Source organism: Monodon monoceros, unplaced genomic scaffold, assembly GCF_005190385.1.
Source record: "Monodon monoceros isolate NGI ecotype Baffin Bay Population unplaced genomic scaffold, NGI_Narwhal_1 Super_Scaffold_18, whole genome shotgun sequence".
In the NCBI taxonomy this organism is placed as follows: Eukaryota; Metazoa; Chordata; class Mammalia; order Artiodactyla; family Monodontidae; genus Monodon; species Monodon monoceros.
The window spans coordinates 55861531-55879837 of NW_021703774.1; the positions used below are offsets into that span (position 1 = coordinate 55861531).

Consider the following 18307-nt stretch of genomic DNA (forward strand, 5'->3'; position numbering starts at 1 on the left):
AAAATTAAAGCATCTCTAATACAGTAATGCAAAGTGTTAAGAAAACACTGTTTACAAATATTCAATTTATATACCATTTTTTAAAGAGAGAAGATACTGAATAAACAAGCCACACAATGACAACTCAACAATAAATGTTGTACCCCGTTCCAAATTGAGGTGTTTGTACATGTATATTATGTATATTAGCTGTGATCTCTTTGTGCTTTTCTTGGTTCCAGCCTAATAGAAAAGTCCGTTTTCCAAGCTCAGGGGCCTCCACTTAACAGTATGTTTCCACAAGTCCTGTCTGTTCTATGGACAACTGGGAGTTTGTCCTCTGCCCTGGCAAGCCTTATCATAAGCTCTGTTAGCTCCTTTCAACCAGTTACCAGGTCCTGTCCTCCTCACTGGCACAACTCCTTAATGCTCAAGCAGCTGGAGACCTTAATGGAAAATATGCAGGTTAGGTCCAAATATACATATTTTCCTTCTACGCCAAATGTATTCCTCCATTCACCCATCCATGCGTCCAAACCAGGGAACCTACAAGTCATTCTGAAGAAACATTACCTTTTGGAAAAACAGCTTTCATTGTAGGTCTTTCAAAATCTGTCTTAAATGTTATGCCAAAAAAACGCAGCATTTTAAATAAAGCAAATGTCCTTGTGATCCTTGCATGGAGATCATCTCTTGGGCATGTTTTGCTACATGTAACTCTTTGCTTAAGCACTATTTTTAAAGCTCATTTATTGAGGAGTCTATGTCCCAGACATTTAGACTTTTTAGACTTTGAAAATGAAGACTTTGCAAATGCAAACTTAGAAAGCCACAAAACTTCAAGAGCCCTTGGCTTTTTGTACACACAACACTGCCTTTCTGGATAATTCTTCTGTATTCAAAGAGCTCATCATCAGTTCAACAGAACTCTAAGAATCTCCAGTCTTTCAACATACATTTAGTGAATATCTTCTACCTGTGAGTTTAGTGAAGGCTTCCAAGAAGAGATGAAAGCTGTATCTTGAAAAGTAAGTCAAGTTAGGCAGGCAAAAGGGAACCCAAAGAGCTTTCCAGGTAGATAGGAATATGTGTTAGGCTATGGAGACATGAAAGGCCTTGATGCTTTTTCTAGGAACTCTTAAGTAGTTCAGGAGGACTGAACACCACGGTGAACGCGAGGAGCAGCAGGAGAGGAGAATGGAGAGAGGCAGATGGCAAATCATGAGTGAAACAGTGTATCATGCTAAAAAGCTGGGTAACAGACATTTTAACAGTAGAGTAACTTGACAAAACTTGCATTTTAGAAAATCCACTTGTTTTTGACTTATGAAAAGGACAATTTCATATATATTTTGAATATAGTTCTCTACTGAACTCAGACTCCCATTCCCTCAGATATTCTTTGCCTACGTTTTCCCTTCTTCTTTCTATTCCTCCCTCTCCTTCCCACTCTACCATCAGCTAATGCTGTCATTTATCAAATTGGAACTTCCCTATCCTCCCCCTATCAACTCTATGCACCAACTTCTTTATCCTTTAGTTCCAATGGATGAGGTGCCCCTCCTCCTCTTGTAAGAGGCTTTCCACCACAGAACCTTTGGATTCCATCCCCCTGCATTTTCCCAAGGCTTTCCTGACCCTCCCTCCTGTCTTTCCTCCCTGTATCATCTATGTCTTCTCCTGGATCATTCCCACTAGCAAACAAAAGTGCTCTAATACAGGGGTACCCAACCCGGACCGCACAGCAGGAGGTGAGCGGCAGTGAGCGAGCGAAACTTCATCTGCCGCTCCCCATTGCTAGCATTACCGCCTGAACCATCCCCCCCCCCACGCCCCCGGTCCATGGAAAAATTGTCTTCCATGAAACCGGTCCCTGCTGCCAAAAATGTTGGGAACCGCTGCTCTAATATCTCCCATCAAAAAAATGTACCCTCCCAGACCCTGTTCCAGCTTTTCCTCAGAAGAGTTGTCTACGCACTCTGTCCCCACTTACTTCCCATTCCCTTCTCAACTCACTCCAAGTTGAGATTCCTACCCCTCCAATAAAACTGCTCTTTTCTCTCAGTTCTAAACAGCCTCTTGATTTACCTGCTACATCTTTGGTCTCTCCTTGGCTCCCTTTGCAGGGTGCCTTTCTTCGGCTTTTCTTCTTTTTCCCCTCTTTCACATATCCTCTCCTGAAGTGATTTAATCTAATCCCTAAGGTTTTCTTTTAATTGAGATATAATTCACATACCATAAAACTCACCCTTTGGAAGTATACAATTCAGTCATTTTTAACATATTTACAATATTGTACAATCATCAATGCTATCTAATCCCAAAACATTTTCATCACCCCCAAAAGAAACCCCATACCCACTAGCAGCCATTCTCCATTTCCATACCCTGCCTTAGCTCCTGGCAACCACTAATCTGCTTTCTGTCCCTATGGATTTGCCTATTCAGGACATTTCATATAAATGGAATATGATATATGGTCTTTTGTGTCTGGCTTCTTTCACTTAGCATAATGTTTTCAAGGTTCATCCACATTGTAGCATGTATCAGTACTCTATTCCTTTTTATAGCTGAATAAAGTTTCATTTATGGATATATCACATTTTGTTTATCCACTCAACAACTGATGTGTATCTGGGCTATTTCTACCTTTTGGCTATTATGAATAATGCTGCTATAACATTCATGTACAGGTTATTGTGTATACTTAGGTTTTCATTCTTGTCGGTGTAATGCATAGGAGTGGAACTGCTGGATATTATAACTATATTTAACTTTTTAAGAAACTGAAAAACTGTTTTCCAAAGTGGCTTTACAATTTTACACTCCCATCAGAAATGTATGAGGAATGCAATTTCTCCATATCCTCATTGAAAATTGTTATTGTTCATCTTTTTCTTTTAATCATACCCATCTTAGTGCATGTGAAGTGATATTTCATCGTTGCTTTGATTTGCATTTCCCCAATAGCTAATGACACCAAGCATCTTTTCATGTGCTTATTGGTAATTTGTATATATTCACTGGAGAAATATCTATTCAAATCCTTTGCCCATTTTTAAATTGGGTTATTTGTCTTTTTATTAAGTTATAAGAGTTCCTTATATATTCTGGATACTAGTCCTTTATCAGATACAGGCTTTGCAAAAAAAAAAAGTCTCCCATTCTCTGGGTTATCTTTTCATGTTCTTAGTAGTGTCCTTCGAAGCACAATAGTTTTTAATTTTGATGAAGTCCAAGTTATCTATTTTTTTTTTTTTTGGTCACTTGTACTTCCAGTGTCATAGCTAAGAAACCACTGCCGAATCTAAAGTCATCAAGATTTACACTTGTGTTTTGCTCTAAAACTCTAAGAGTTTTATTGTTGTAGCTTTTGCATTTAGGTCTTCAATACATTTTTAGTTAGTTTTTGTATATGGTTTGAGATAGCGTTCCAAATTCTTTTGCATGTGGGTATCCTGTTGCCCCAGCACCATTTGTTAAAAAGGCTACTCTTCCCACCCTGAACTGAATTGTCTCGGCATTCTAGTCAGAAATCAATTGACCATAAATGTAATAGTTTACTCCCAGACTCTCAATTCTATTCCATTGATCTATATGTCTACCCTTATGCCAGCACTATACTATTTTGATTACTGCAGTTTTGTAGTAAGTTCTAGAATTGGAAAGTGTGGGTCCTCCAACTTTGCTGTTTTTGTCTTTGTTCTTCCAAGATTATAATACCATTCTTATAAAGGGGTCCACATGAAAAAGGCAAAGAAATGTGAAACACATGGTAAATGTGTGTAGGGCATGAATCACAGTTCAGTCAAAGCACAACAGATAACCTGGAGAAGCTGGGCCATTCAGGGCCTTTTATGCCATGCCAAGAAGCTTAAATTTTATGCTATTGGCATTAAGAGCTGAAAAGTTTTCACCAAGATAGTGACACCATTTAATTTTAATTTCATATCAATCATGCCATGTCTGTGTGGAAGTTAGACTGAAGGGTTACAGATGGGGAAGGCATTAAGTATATTGCTATAGTCCAGAAGATGAATGATGATAACTTGAACTCAGTTAACAGTTGTAGGAATTAAGCATCACTGGTAGTAGGAATTAAGCATACATAGGTGATTAACTTCAGAAATACTTAGAAAGCAAATTAAGCTGTTTGGAGATCATCAGTGACCTTGGCAAGGGCGGTTTCAGTGTACAGATGGGAAATGAAGACACATTTCATTCCTTATCCACAGCTGCAGAAATAATAGGAACTGTGAAAGTAGTGATTAGTAGCTCCCAAATCTGGCTGCTTATCAGAAGCACCAGAAGAGCTTTTGGAAAAACACTGATTACTCTGGTTTAACTCCAGACCCACTGAGTCAGTCTCCATGAGTGGAGCCCAGGAACCCATATTTTGACAAGTTCCTCAGGTAAATCATACACACACATATCTATATACTTGCTTTGGGAAATGCTGAGATGGACCATTCTTTCACGTATTAATTATCCCTTGTAATTCAAATCTACTTGGTTCCTGGGTTCAGAGAACAAGAGTTCAGATAGTAAAAGTTGTAAAGATAGTAAGGGAAGGAAAGAGCTAAGCTAACACAGCTGAAGAGGGCAGATGTTAAAACAGAAGAATCATAAGTACATTTATATCATTAAAAAAATGGAAGGGAATTACATCTAATATCTTATAATAACCTATAATGGAATATAACCTGAAAAAAAAAGAATCACTATGCTGTACACCTGAAACTAATGCAACACTGTAAATCAACTATACTTTAATTAAAAATGTTTTTAAATAAGTAAAAATAGTAGAGAAGTACAGGTGAGAGAAAGGATAACTCAAAAACTAAGGCACATGGGCTACAAGTATTAGTTTATCAAGCTAAGAGCATTATTTCAAATACAGTCAATATTATCTCATAAGTGTCAAATACAAGTATTTCTAAAAGCCATGATCTTTATGCCCAGTACCAACCGATCTTAAGTTGGGTCAACAGTTTTCTTAGTGAAAATTCAATAAAAATTAAGTACATAAAACAGAATTGTGCAAGATACTATGGGGAATACCAGAGTTTGCAGTCTGCCTCAGGGACCACAAACTACAATAAGTCAGTCAGAAACCTTGAAGAGTTAAACAGCATGGAACTAAACTTAGGGAACCATCCCTAAGTCATCGAGAGGTCAGAAAAGGCTGCAATCTGTGACTTTTGGCCCCATCTCAACTTATCAAATTCTTATACTCTCCTGCTCATCTCAAACCCTACCTCTTTGATGAAATCTTTCCGGGACTCTCCAAAGAAATGTGATATTTTCCTTTAACCATTCAGACCACTCTGTACCTCTAAAGACACCCAAATTCTATCTAAACTTCCATTTCCAATAATAATCATAAACACATAACTGTTGCTATGTGATAGCAAGAATCTTCAAAGTCAAGAACCTTCAGAGGCTCCACCTGCCTCCCTTCTACACCATGCCAAGAAGCCAGTCAGTCTTTAATCCCCAGCCTCTATCCTTCTGGTGATGGAATACTTACTGCTTCACAGGCAATTCATTCCATTTCTTAACCGTTCTGTTGAGCAGTCTCCCTTACGTTAAGTTTAAATCTGCCTGCCTATAACTTTTCACCCATTTGTTCTAAATCAGTCTTCCAGGGACATAGAGTCAATCTCCAATTAACAGCCCCTCAGATATTTGGAGATATCATCCTGACCCAGCCAAGTACTTTCTAACAAATGCCTTCCATAAAAATTGTTAGCCTGGTTACCCTGATAACGACAGCATGGCGCATATCAATCCTGTACCCTTCTGGGTCACCAAGTTCTTTGAAGGAGCTGTTATATACATAGAGCCTCACACAGTTTCTGGCATGGAGTGGACTCTCAAAATATGACTGTAAATGACTCAGTAAGTGAACAAATCCACCTGCTATTAGAATTTTCAAACGTATCCTTTCACAACTGGTTTAATCATCTACCTACAACCAAACAAGTTTATTAAACTCTCTCTGCCCTCAAAAATCAAATAAATGTAATATAAAGAAAATATAAACTCAGACATAATTTGTCAGATATGCAGGTTAAATGAAACATCTTAATAAATAAGAAACCTCAGTGAGAGAAAGACAATTTTTACTATTTCTACTATACGCACTCTTGAAATGTCTGAGTTTTTATCACATATACATATTCCTTTTTCAATTAAAAGACAGTCAATTTAACAAAATATTAAAATTTCTTCATTTTAACTCACCTAGAGAAATAGTATAGTATAGTGTGAATTTTGCCTTCCATAATACAACCTATTATTGAAATATAGAATTAAATAAATGACTAGAGGTAACATTAATCTAGTCCAGAGGCATTCAACAATTTTGAGGACAACCATAGTAAGAAATACATTTTATATTGCTGCATGGTAAACATATACAAATATACAACTAATACAAAAGTTTCACCATACAGTGCTTATCATCACTACCTGGAAGGTACTCTGACACTTTTTTAAGGCTGTTGCAACCCACTAAATTGATATCACATCCCACTAGTAGGTCACACCCACAGTTTGAAAACCTCGGATCCAGTCCAACATCCACCCCATTCTCAGCCAATTTATTGATGAAGAACATATGCTTCAGCTTGGATAAATGTATAGAATCACGTAGTTAGTTCATTCATTTAGCTCCTGCTATATGCCAGCATTGTGTTATGGAAAATGACCAATGAAATACAGCTCCTGACTTCATGGAAGCTGCAAACATTTGGACAGAGAGACAAGGCAACCAACTGTACAGTAAGATCCCTGTGCAGTGAAGTATGAACGAGGACCACTGAAGAGGGGCTCTAAATCAGACAGGGAGAGCTGCAGAAGACCAGTGGGGTGACAGTAAAGACCAGACTAATCCTAGCTCTCCTTGCTTTCTGCCATGTTGCCTCAGCTTATCTGTGGTATTTTTTTAACAAACATCCAGGGAACACCTACCGTGGGTGTAAATCAAATCCACCTCAAACTAGATAACGCACAAATACTCCTAACTCCCTCAGCAGTAAGATTCCACTGTGTTCTTTCTTCAAATCTTTTCTCCTCCTTTAAATATATGAAAAGAATGGACCTCAGTTTTATTAACTAGGTAACAGAAACAGACACACATACACACAAAGCTCTAAGCCTCCTCTGGATAACCCAAAGCTATTCTTACACAAAGCTTCTGAGGCATACCTAGCAACACAAAGATAATGTAATACCAAATGGAATTAGTTAACTAGCTCAGAGCTAAAATTGGAGGTTAACAGTTGTGGAAATGTCAATCAAGTCAGGATATGAAACTTTCCATTGAAAATAGAGTCACTGGGTATTAGTTCAACACCTACTGCAAGAATTTTGATACTTCTCTAAGGTCTAATAGCACCAGACACTATTATTTTTCTATCTTACCTCCTGATCCCTTGTCTGTAGATCATTTCTGTTCCTTGGCCTTAGCTCATATTCTTGCTAAGTCGTCCTGCTTCTCCAATCACTCTCTCAGTTGTTTTTCCCACTTCTACCTCCATCTTTGCCTACAACTTCATCTAACATTTCCAAAAGATAAAGATATGCTAAGAATGGTTTATTCCACATCACAGAATCAAATACTTTGCTTAAAATTCATCCTCTAGGAGAACATATGAAAATAATTTCAGCAAGATTCATTTTAATTCTATTATCTCTATGTTATTAATTCTACTTATGTTCATTATCTCTGGTATTTGCCATTTAAACCCTAGCATGTCACTTAACTTCTTCTAGTTCAATCTTCTACATTTCTAAATTGAAGTTAATAAAACATGCCTTCACTATGCTCTCAGGGATACTGTTAGGATTAATAAAAGAATAAATGAAAAATACTTTGGAACTCTTGGGAGGGAAGCGTATACAAATGGGATTTATGTTGTATACATCTGTTTAAAGAAAAAAAAATACCCTGGGGTGATGCAAAATGTGGACAATGCTTTCTTTTAAAAAGGTCCAAATATACTTTAAGTTAGTCTGATCTAAAGGTTAGTATTTTGATGCAGCTGTGATTTTTCCCACATGCACAAAAAAGAGAATTTGCAAATACACATAACTATCTATTCTCTCCTAAATTTGCTTTTGTTTCAGAAAATACCCAGTCTAGATAAAAAACTTAAATAGCTATCATTTATTGATTGCATTATCATAAACCAGGCACATTACACAGTACTATCTATCCTCTCTCCTAAATTGACTGTTATTTTTAAAATAGTTAGAAAACGTCCATTCTAGATAAAAGACTAAAGCTAATAACCATTAAATGGGTTCTGGTAGCAATTCCAACATGGGGAGGTGGTTTTCCACACTGACAATAAGCAGTACGCCGGACACCAGCTGGGTATCCTACAATTCAACTCAATTCTGACACTATCTACCTGGAGAAAGCATCAGATTTCACAGGTTGACATCTCAGTTCCACAATACCACCCTCTCCTGCAACTTCGGGCACCAATCACAAGCCCAGGTTGTTAGCTGTGTTTCTAACCCACCAGCTACAGATTGGATGTTCCCATGACCTCCTCCTTCATTCAGTCAACTTGCTAGAGCAGTTCAGAGAACTCAGAGAAGCATTTTACTTATTATACTACTGGTTTATTATAAAAAGATATATATAAATCAGGAACAGCCATATGGAAGAGACATACAGGACAAGGTATGGGGAAAGGGTGAGGAGCTTCCATGCCTTCTCCAGGTACACCACTCTCCCCAAATCTCCATGTGTTTGCCAATCCAGAAGCTCTCTGAACCCTGTCCTTTGGGGGATTTTTATGAAGCCTTCATTACAGTTATGATTGATTAAATCATTAGCCACTGGCAACTGATTCAACTTGAAGCCCCACTCTCCTCCCTAGAGGTTGGGGGTGGGGAATGGGACAAAGTTCCAATCCTCTAATCACGTGGTTGGTTCCACTGGTAACCTGCCCTCATCCTTGGGCGCTTTCCAAAAGTCACCTCATTAACCTAACAAAAGACACCCTTATCACCTTCAACACTTCGGAAATTCCAAGGGTTTTGGGAGCAGTGAGCCAGGAACTGTGAACAAAGACCAAATATATTTGAGAATTACCATGTGAATGACATGTCATGTGAATGACAAAATATATTTTTTTCTTATAAATCACAATATTGCAGCAATCATTTATTAAATGCTTATTATAGGTCATACGCTTTACATCATCTTACTTGGAACTCACACGCACATAAAACAATGAAGTCTGTATTATTGTCCCTATAATGCAAATGAGGAAATTAAGTCTCAGTGAAGTTCAATGCCTTGCTGAGGAGCCATGTGCATATCCAGTATAGAGTCAGCGGTGGGACGGACACACCTACCAGCAAAGCCGGCACTCTATCACCAGAATATGATGACTCCTTTTCAAATATTGGCTTTTTGAGGATCTAAGAAAACAAATATCTTAAGGAAGATTAGGTACCCATCAAATTACTTATTTAAATGAATTAGTCTTTTCAATTTCAAGCCAAGGAAATTATAGACAATGAGGTCCTTCAGAAGCCCTACTAACTTCTAATAGGTGTGTATGTGTTATTCCCCGGGGATATCATGACCTTGAAGCTCCGGGAAATGAAAATAAGACACTGTCACAAAGAAGCACTGAGACACACACACTTTAAACTCCTGGAAATAGAGAATCTTCAGCAGGGATGTTAGAAGAAAAACAAAATCTAAAGCAATCCTGTATCATTCATAAAATTCATGGACCAAATAAGTCATCCTTTTCCTCAACAATTATCTTGCCTTTCTTATTAACATTAAGAATTTAACGCAACATTAATGCTTGTTGAAACTGTTAAAATAATTTCTGTGACATTGATGGGCCTTACCCAAAGAATACAAACACAAAAAAAATATTAAACAGGCAAACTGAAAGGTAAGGATTTGCTACCCAAATATATATCTTATTTATTATTTCTTTTAAAGCATGCTCACTTGTTTTGTTTTTTATAAATTTATTTTTATTTTTGGCTGCGCTGGGTCTTCGTTGCTGCGCCTGGACTTTCTCTAGTTGCGGCAAGCAGGGGCTACTCTTCGTTACAGTGCGTGGGCTTCTCATTGTGCTGGCTTCTCTTGCTGCAGAGCATGGGCTCTAGGCACGCGGGCTTCAGTAGTTGTGGCACATGGGCTCAGCAGTTGTGGCTCACGGGCTCTAGAGTGCAGGCTCAGTAGCTGTGGCACACGGGCTTAGTTGCTCCGTGGCATGTGGGATCTTCCCAGACCAGGGCTCAAACCCATGTCCCCTACATTGGCAGGCGGATTCTTAACCACTGTGCCACCAGCAAAGCCCCAAATATATATCTTAATTTTAAAAAAATCTCACCCATTTCTTTAAATAGTAACCTTTCCATTTATATTACTTATTCATACACAACTTTTCAGAAGCTTTCCTCGGTTTAAGCAAGGTCAATCAGTGACCAACCCAGGCACAACTTTCTAGATATGCCCACCTGGTGTGAAAATATTAATATTGTGTGAAAACATCCACTATTTCATGTAGTCTTTTCCTGGGCCCATCTGTTTCCTAAAAGTTACAATTTACTCTAGAATATATTATCTCAGCCAAATTACCTGGCCTAAGCCTGAGAAAAATCCTGTTCCCTGTCTCTTTACCCTATTGTGTATGGGGGGAAAAAAATCATTGCTGGTCTACCATCAAGAAAAGTAATGGAGGGGAGTATCAAGGAGGAGGAAAGAGTGGTCCAATGGAATGGAATGGGAAAAGGAGGTGGAGAGGATGAGAGGGAGGCACTTTAAAACAATAAGAGGAGGAAGAGAAAATGATGAACTGCCATGGGGCTCCCAGTTCTGAACACCAAGTTCCAAACTCAACTGTGATTCTATTTCTGACCTTGGGCCAATCTCTTGTTTCTCTGCATCCTAATGTAGCTCCAAGAAGTGACCGAAATTAAACCAGGAGAAAGTTTTTTACAGAACCTAATGAAAAGCCAGTCCTCACTACTGATTTTAAAAAAGCTAAGCCAGCTATGACCAAAAAAAACCAAAATTGCCAACCTGGTATTAATAAACCTTCTAATTTTTTGGAACAGTTTAATTCAATAATACAAATCATTTAGTATCAACCTTCCCTTTGCCTTTACCCTCCTTTCTTTCTAAATACATTCTATTCTCAGGTTTGCCTTTAGAACATTTTCCCTGACATTTTGCCTTCCACTTGCTCTACTACTTTAACTAAATGCCTTATTCTTAAAGAATAGAATTCCATCTCCTTAAAGATCCTTAGTGAGTCTGATCTATCCCACCTATCTCAATGCATCCAGTTATATTTTTAATCTCTCCAACCTCTTTTCTTTCCTGCTACTCTTCTCTCAGGCCCTCTCCAACATACAGTGTTCTTTGTGATTAAGTGACAGTCTAAATTCAATGCCTTGTTGTCAAGTCAGACACTGAGACACAGATCACCAACTCCCTGCTTTGACATCGATACTTCAGTACATGCAGCCTTGAGCTAAAATGATACCGACTGCCAAATGACACCGAAATCTCAAATACTGTCTGCTTTCCACTATATCACAATTCATTTTCAGAATTGTAGTTTTTCATAGTTGTTCTCTTTTTCACAAAAATAAAGTGACATAGTAAAAATTATTTTGTCCCATTTAGTTTGCATTATACCCAACTGCCTTCATTTTACAAACTCTTTGAAAGTTGTCGTCTCATAGCTTATGCTGTCAGTTCTCTTTTTATATATACATCAGCTCCTATACATTTATACTTCCTTCTACGTTCTTACCCAGTATACTTAGAACTCAGTAATATATGCTCATTGACTTCCCTTGCCCACATTTCTCAAGAGTATCAATAGGAGTCATATCCAAGGCTAAATCCCAGCTTGGCACTTGCTAGCCATGTGACCTTGTACAAATTATTTGTCTCTCTAACCCTGAGTTTCCTCCCTCATTAACATGGGGATGTGAAAACAAGCTACAGAAGGCACAGAATGTGTATAACAGAATCCATGCCTGCAACCAAGTAAGGCGAAGCAAATATTGGCCTCCTTCTTCCTTCCACTTTATAAAAATGTGTTTACTATAACATAATCCTTTAGAATTTTTAAATGAACGCTGTGAAAAAAAGCAAAGCAGACTTAGAGATAGGCAAAACTTTGGCCATATAGAAAATAAATTGAATTGTTCTATACAGTAAATTAGCTCAGAGTTCTCTTGACTTGGCTCTGGTGGAAGAGGAAAGAAAATCATCTATTTCTTTTAGCTGCTTGCAGTCCTCTATTAAAATTAATCATAATAAGTAAAACAGCATAATTTAACTGTACTTATGAGCCCTAGCACCAAGTACTTACTACCTAAGACAAACACTAATATACTAAATGTATGTCCCATTGGTAGAGAGCCCAATAGCCTTCCTTCTAGAACAGCTAACTACTAAGTTTCCATTCCTCCAAAGTTTTGGATGACACCTGCCCAACTTCATTCTTAAAGAAGTTAATGGAGTGCATTTTTTTGATATCTGTTAATCATAAGTAAATTTCAAAACAGATATATCCTATGAAGTCCAGTTCACCTAGGTATATTGCTTCTAACAAATTATTGATAATTAAGTTGATTGTTATAATTAAATCCTACCAACTGAATTTATGATAACCTAAAAGTATATTACATAGTGTGAATTCAGCAAAAATATCTTTGTAATTTCAGGTTTTAGCAATTCATTGTTGGATGAAACAAAGTTTATGTTTCTGACACTTCAGTTAAATAGACCCTTGAGAACCATGAAGTATGATTTTCAACAATTATCACATTTTAATTGTTAGCACCCATTTATCTAATAACTTTAATACTTGGAAGCCATTTGTTGAAAAATAGTCACTAATTCAGATGCTTTGATATTTTTAAAAATCTTTTCCCTCAATACAAACCTATTTCTGAATTAAGAAGTTTACTAATATGCATGCTCTGTGCCTAATCTTACTTGCAATTAGAGAACTCTTACCTCAATTTTTAATACTCTCTTGAAATCAGTCAAAGGACTTAAGAATAAATTAGTATCTATCAGGGGCTTCCCTGGTGGTGCAGTGGTTAAGAATCCGCCTGCTAATGCAGGGGACAAGGGTTCGAGCCCTGGTCTGGGAAGATCCCACATGCCGTGGAGCAACTAGGCCCGTGAGCCACAACTACTGAACCTGCACGTCTGGAGCCTGTGCTCCACAACAGGAGAGGCCAAGACAGTGAGAGGCCCGTGCACCGCGATGAAGAGTGGCCCTGGCTTGCCGCAACTAGAGAAAGCCCTCGCACAGAAACGAAGACCCAACACAGCCAAAAAAAAAAAAAAAAAAGCCTACAGAAATGGTTATTCTTTAAAAAAAAAAAAAAAAAAATTAGTATCTATCTAAGACATATAAATGACTTTGGATTTTTGAAAAATTATCTGGTCACGTCCATTCAACAATAGCATTAAATGGCTCACTTTTAAGGTTCTCCTGTGAAACAACTCTAATTTGATAATCAACATACCCATCTTTAGAAACCTTACAACTAAATAAATAAACCTTATATGACATTCCACATTGAAATGTACTCCCCTCAACATAGTCACTTTATCCTTTATTTGATCCCCATTAGTCAAAAAAACCTATTCTACTTGTGCAAAATTGAAAGTCTATTTACCATTTAGGTTAGAAGAAAATAATGTGAATCCTCTGGCTATATAATAAGCATTGAAGAACTAATGTTTTTAACAAGTATGTCATTAAAAAACATTTACATTTTAGCAACTAGTAGTACAGTTTTCACTTAACACCTCTATAAACAAGTTATATTCCCTATCAACACATACTTAAATAAATAACCCAATTATATCCTACAGCTCCCTTCAAGAATGTCTAATATAGATAAAGAAAAAAACTTATCTTTTAACTAACATTGTTTCTGCCTAAGGGGTTGCCTCAAATCCTCCGTGAAATGAGGCAAGATAGACATACATAAATAAATATGAATTAAATTATTAACATAGCAGTTTCTTATTGTTTTAGGTGGTGATTTTAAGTGTGATCAAAAATGAAGTTAAAAGTATTTATCAGAGGAACTGGTAAATCTCAATATGGAGGGGGTTTAATACAGCACAGAGGTTTTAGAGCACAAGTATAGAGCCCAGATACCTCAAGTTGAATCCTAGCTCCACTGTTTTTATGTTAAATTTGCCTTCAGCAAGTTACTCAAAGTCTCTAAATCTCCATTTCCTCTATAAAACAGAACTCTTAAGAGTACCCTCCTCGGGCTTCCCTGGTGGCGCAGTGGTTGACAGTCCACCTGCCGATGCAGGGGACACGGGTTCGTGTCCCAGTCCGGGAAGATCCCACATGCCGCAGAGCGGCTGGGCCCGTGAGCCATGGCCGCTGAGCCTCCGCGTCCGGAGCCTGTGCTCCGCAACGGGAGAGGCCACAACAGTGAGAGGCCCACGTACCGCAAAAAAAAAAAAAAAGAGTACCCTCCTCTTCAGGGGGTTATGAGGATTCAATGAGATTATCCATGTAAAAGCACCTAGAATAGTACCTGATACATAACAAGTACTCCATAAATGTTGACCATTATCATCATCAACATCTCACTGCACTGTTAAAAAAATAAAGGGAAAAAATAAAAATAAAAATAAAGGGGGGGGGGGTGTGTAAAAGTAGTTGAATAAATTCTTCTGTACACAAACCAGACCAATGGGCAGACCCCAAGCCATCTAGTGAACCCCTATATTCAGACCATGAGTCTCAGCTTCTGTTCATTAGACCTTAAGCTGCCTCTCACTGAGAGCATTATATCTCATCTGAACACCCAAAAGAACAATCTGGTTACTCACACTATATTACATTAATATGTAAATTCATCACTTCAGCAAGAAAAATCACAAACAAGTAGTTCATTCATGATTCATTTTATTCATAATAATCTCAAACTTGTCACCCCAAAATTGGATTTTAGAGCTACAGTTAAATAAAGTAACCCATTCACATCCAAATTCACTCAGTGGTGTCAAAAAAATCAATATAAACAAACAAACTGAGAGGAGAAGAGATGTTTAGTCCACTAAACATGGAATGTTAAATATTAAGGAGAAAATGCATCATTATTTTGAAGACCAGCTTAAATGATGAGCAAATGCTTAATTTATACAAGTAATGACCCCTTGTTTTATGACTGTGTTCAATAACTGCACAGAGGTCAGAGTCTTAAAATGAAAACAGCTACATGTAAAAGAGGAAAGTTTCATTCTTAAAGAAAAGAACCTTATCTTTATTGGAAAATTTCTGTATAATAAAAAGATAAAAGGTTATAGTAGAATACGAGTAGTTTTTTCCACCTAGGATGAATCTCCTAACAAAATAGAGAATTCCTTTTTCCCCAAGGTTGGTTTATAATTAGAAATTAGATTCCTCAATAATTCAATGACCGAAAACTTTATTAAAGTCAAATGACCTTTTTAATTAATTTTCTCATAATATATAAGCTCTGCTGGCAGGTGTCATCTCTACAGATAATAAAGCATTGCTATATTTACTAAATGAGTTTTTCCCTTTATGTCCATCCTTTTCTTTGACTTGACATTCTTACAGTAATTAATTATTGGTAAAGCTTTAAAAAGTATAATAAATTACTAATGTATTCTGGTAAATGACATCCCTATTTTTCATTCTATCATAAAAAATGTTCAAGCTACAATATTTTACTCTTCCAGATTTTTTTAAATTCTCATTTGAAATGAGGATAGTTAATGAGGAAAAATGTTTACAATTTTATTACAGCATTAATGAATATATTCAGGATTTGAAAATCTGAAAAACAGAATTAAGATACATGCATAAAATTGACATTAGGTTCAAAAGCTCTTGCCACAAAAAGTGCATTTATAAAACAGACTCATCCAACTAAATATATGAAAGATGCATAAAATATGGTCACTGCATTTGAATTACTTACAATTTTAATCTTTAAGTATTTGTTTAAAAAACAAAAGTAGCTAAATGACAAGTAAGGCATACTGTTAAATGCTCTGGAGTTTGAAAACCCAAAAATATGTTGTCATCAAACCTCACCTTCCCTATAGATACCACTTTAAATTTAGTGAATTTCATTGGCAATAAATCAAAGAGAGTAAAACCCTTAAGTATGTGACTGTTCTGTGTACATGTTTTAAATCACGTATTCATCCATCACTTCACCATAAGTCTATGATGACGTAGGCAAAATGCTTTACCATCACTTTTCTCATCACTCAAATTAATGATAAAACCAAGCAAAGTGATTAAGTGACTTAGTCAAAGATACCAACCGTCAGCAATTTTACTTTTTTTAAGTTGGGTTTCTTAGCTTTCTAGTTCAACAGAAAAACAAAAAACAAAAAAACAAAAACCCTAAGAGTATCATCTGAGAGACAGAGCATCATCTGAGAGAAAAGAATATGCTCTTTATGGATACTAGCATTCCCAAAGGAGATATAGGAATATCTAAATTTTACACATCACCAAACACTAACAAAAAAAGAAGAAAAAAAAACCAAAAAAACAGGAACTTTCTGAATCCCAAATAAAAAGAGTAAAGTACAACCTCTGTATTGTACCCTCTCTGGCCCACTCTCTCGGCTGTTGTACGTTTCTACCTGGTTTACTGCTAGAAAACAGATTTCGGCTTTCATAATGCTTTCTAATGGGCTTTTCTTAGCAAATGTCTACACTGCTCAGGCAAGGCCGTTAAGGTAACTTAATCTCTCATGAATTGCTCAATGGAAAAAATGCTGATTCCCAATTTAAAAATTAATTCTTTAGCTTTTTCTGAATGAAGAGTAACTACGAAACCTGTAACTATAATTTAGATTCAGCGTGTTAACTTGAAGGCTGGCAGGACAAATAAAAGCTTAGGGAACGGAAGATGATGCTGGGGGAGGGGGCGCAGAGAGAGTGCGAGAAAGATGCTCGTCCCTTCCGAGATGATGCAGGAATGACATGGCACCTGGACAACACAAGTCCACGTCCACCCCCCTCAGAGTCTGTGCCTCGGTTTCTCTGACATATGCCTGGATCTGTGAATAGGTGCACGCGCGAACACACCACCTTTTATTCTTCGACTTCTAGAGAGGAGAATGGTGGGGAAGCGTCGCGGGTTAAAGCCTCACCACAACAAACGATTTCTTTCTCCTCGTACCCCGCCTCCCCTGCTAGGGGCAGGCGACGACTGTCCCGAACAGTAGACAGCTGACAGGAGCCGAGAATCAGGGCAAGAAGGAAAGCATCTCCGGGGGGGGGGGGGGGGGGGGGGGGGGGGGGGGGAAATATACCCCACAGCCTTGCCGAGAGCCTCCGGGAGGCTGACTAGAAAAGGAGGAGGATATTGAGCTGGGAAAACAGAGGGGGACTGCGAAGCTCCCGGGCGCGCGACGCACCCAGGCTGCCCGGGGCTGGTGCACATCGGGCGAGGGGAAGTCGATCCCGGGGCGGACCCCCTCCCCCGACTCCCAGACCGGAGGACCAGGAGGAAATAGCTTTGTATAGCAGGATGAAAGGCAGACAGGAGAACCGCCAGGCAGGGAGGGACAGAGGATGCCCGGAGCCGGGACGACCCCGCCCGCCTCACAGACACCTCCGCTCCTCCCTCCGTTCCGCCGCAGCCCCTGGTCCAGCCTCATGCTCCCGCCGTCCACGCTCGAACGGCCCGGAGTGGGGTCGCCCCCACCCCCACCGCCCCACCCCCGCGCCCTGCACACTCACCTGCCCACGAAGTTCTCGAGCACCGAGCTCTTGCCGGCGCTCTGCCCGCCCACCACGGCGATCTGCGGCAGCTCCAGCAGACAGCTCTGTCCCAGCGAGGAGAAAGCGTCCTGCAGACGGTTCACCAGAGGGATCAGCTCCTCCATCTCCCGGTTCCCCATTGTGCCTGCGCCGCCGGCTGCCCGCTAGACCCTGCTAGTCTCTGCGACCTGGCGGGTAGCCGGGGCCACGCAGCCCTCGCCGCCGCTGCCGCGCTCAGTTCAGTCAGCCGGGTCCAGTCAGACGTCGGATCCCGCCACTGTCCGGCCTCTAGTGCGCTCCTGACAGAAACGGCCCCAAAGCGCGCCTGCGCAGGCGAGCGGGGGCGTGGCCTGGCCCCGCGACCGCCCCGCCCGCGGCGCGCTGGGCGTCTGCTTTGCCCTAGTATTCCCAGCCAGACATCCCAGCGCGGTGCGCACGCACTGCCTCCCAGCTGCGGCCAGATGCCACCGCCTCTGTCGTCTGATTTCAAGGCTCAGGAGCAGAGTTACAGCACTTGG

General features: G+C 39.1%; 1 protein-coding gene across 9 annotated transcripts in view; it reads right to left on the reverse strand.

Moving 5' to 3' along the window:
* The window catches only part of DNM3 (dynamin 3), a 569209-nt gene extending 551114 nt beyond the window's left edge, over nt 1-18095 (reverse strand). For 8 of the 9 annotated variants that reach the window (XM_029227252.1, XM_029227251.1, XM_029227248.1 and 5 more), the window contains exon 1: nt 17769-18071. In XM_029227252.1, the coding sequence (XP_029083085.1) occupies nt 17769-17929 (161 nt within the window). In that variant the 5' untranslated portion in view covers nt 17930-18071. Of the gene's footprint in view, nt 1-17768 lie in introns of all 9 variants that reach the window. The other variant, XM_029227250.1, reaches the window with a different exon arrangement.
* Nucleotides 18096-18307: the final 212 nt, after the last annotated feature.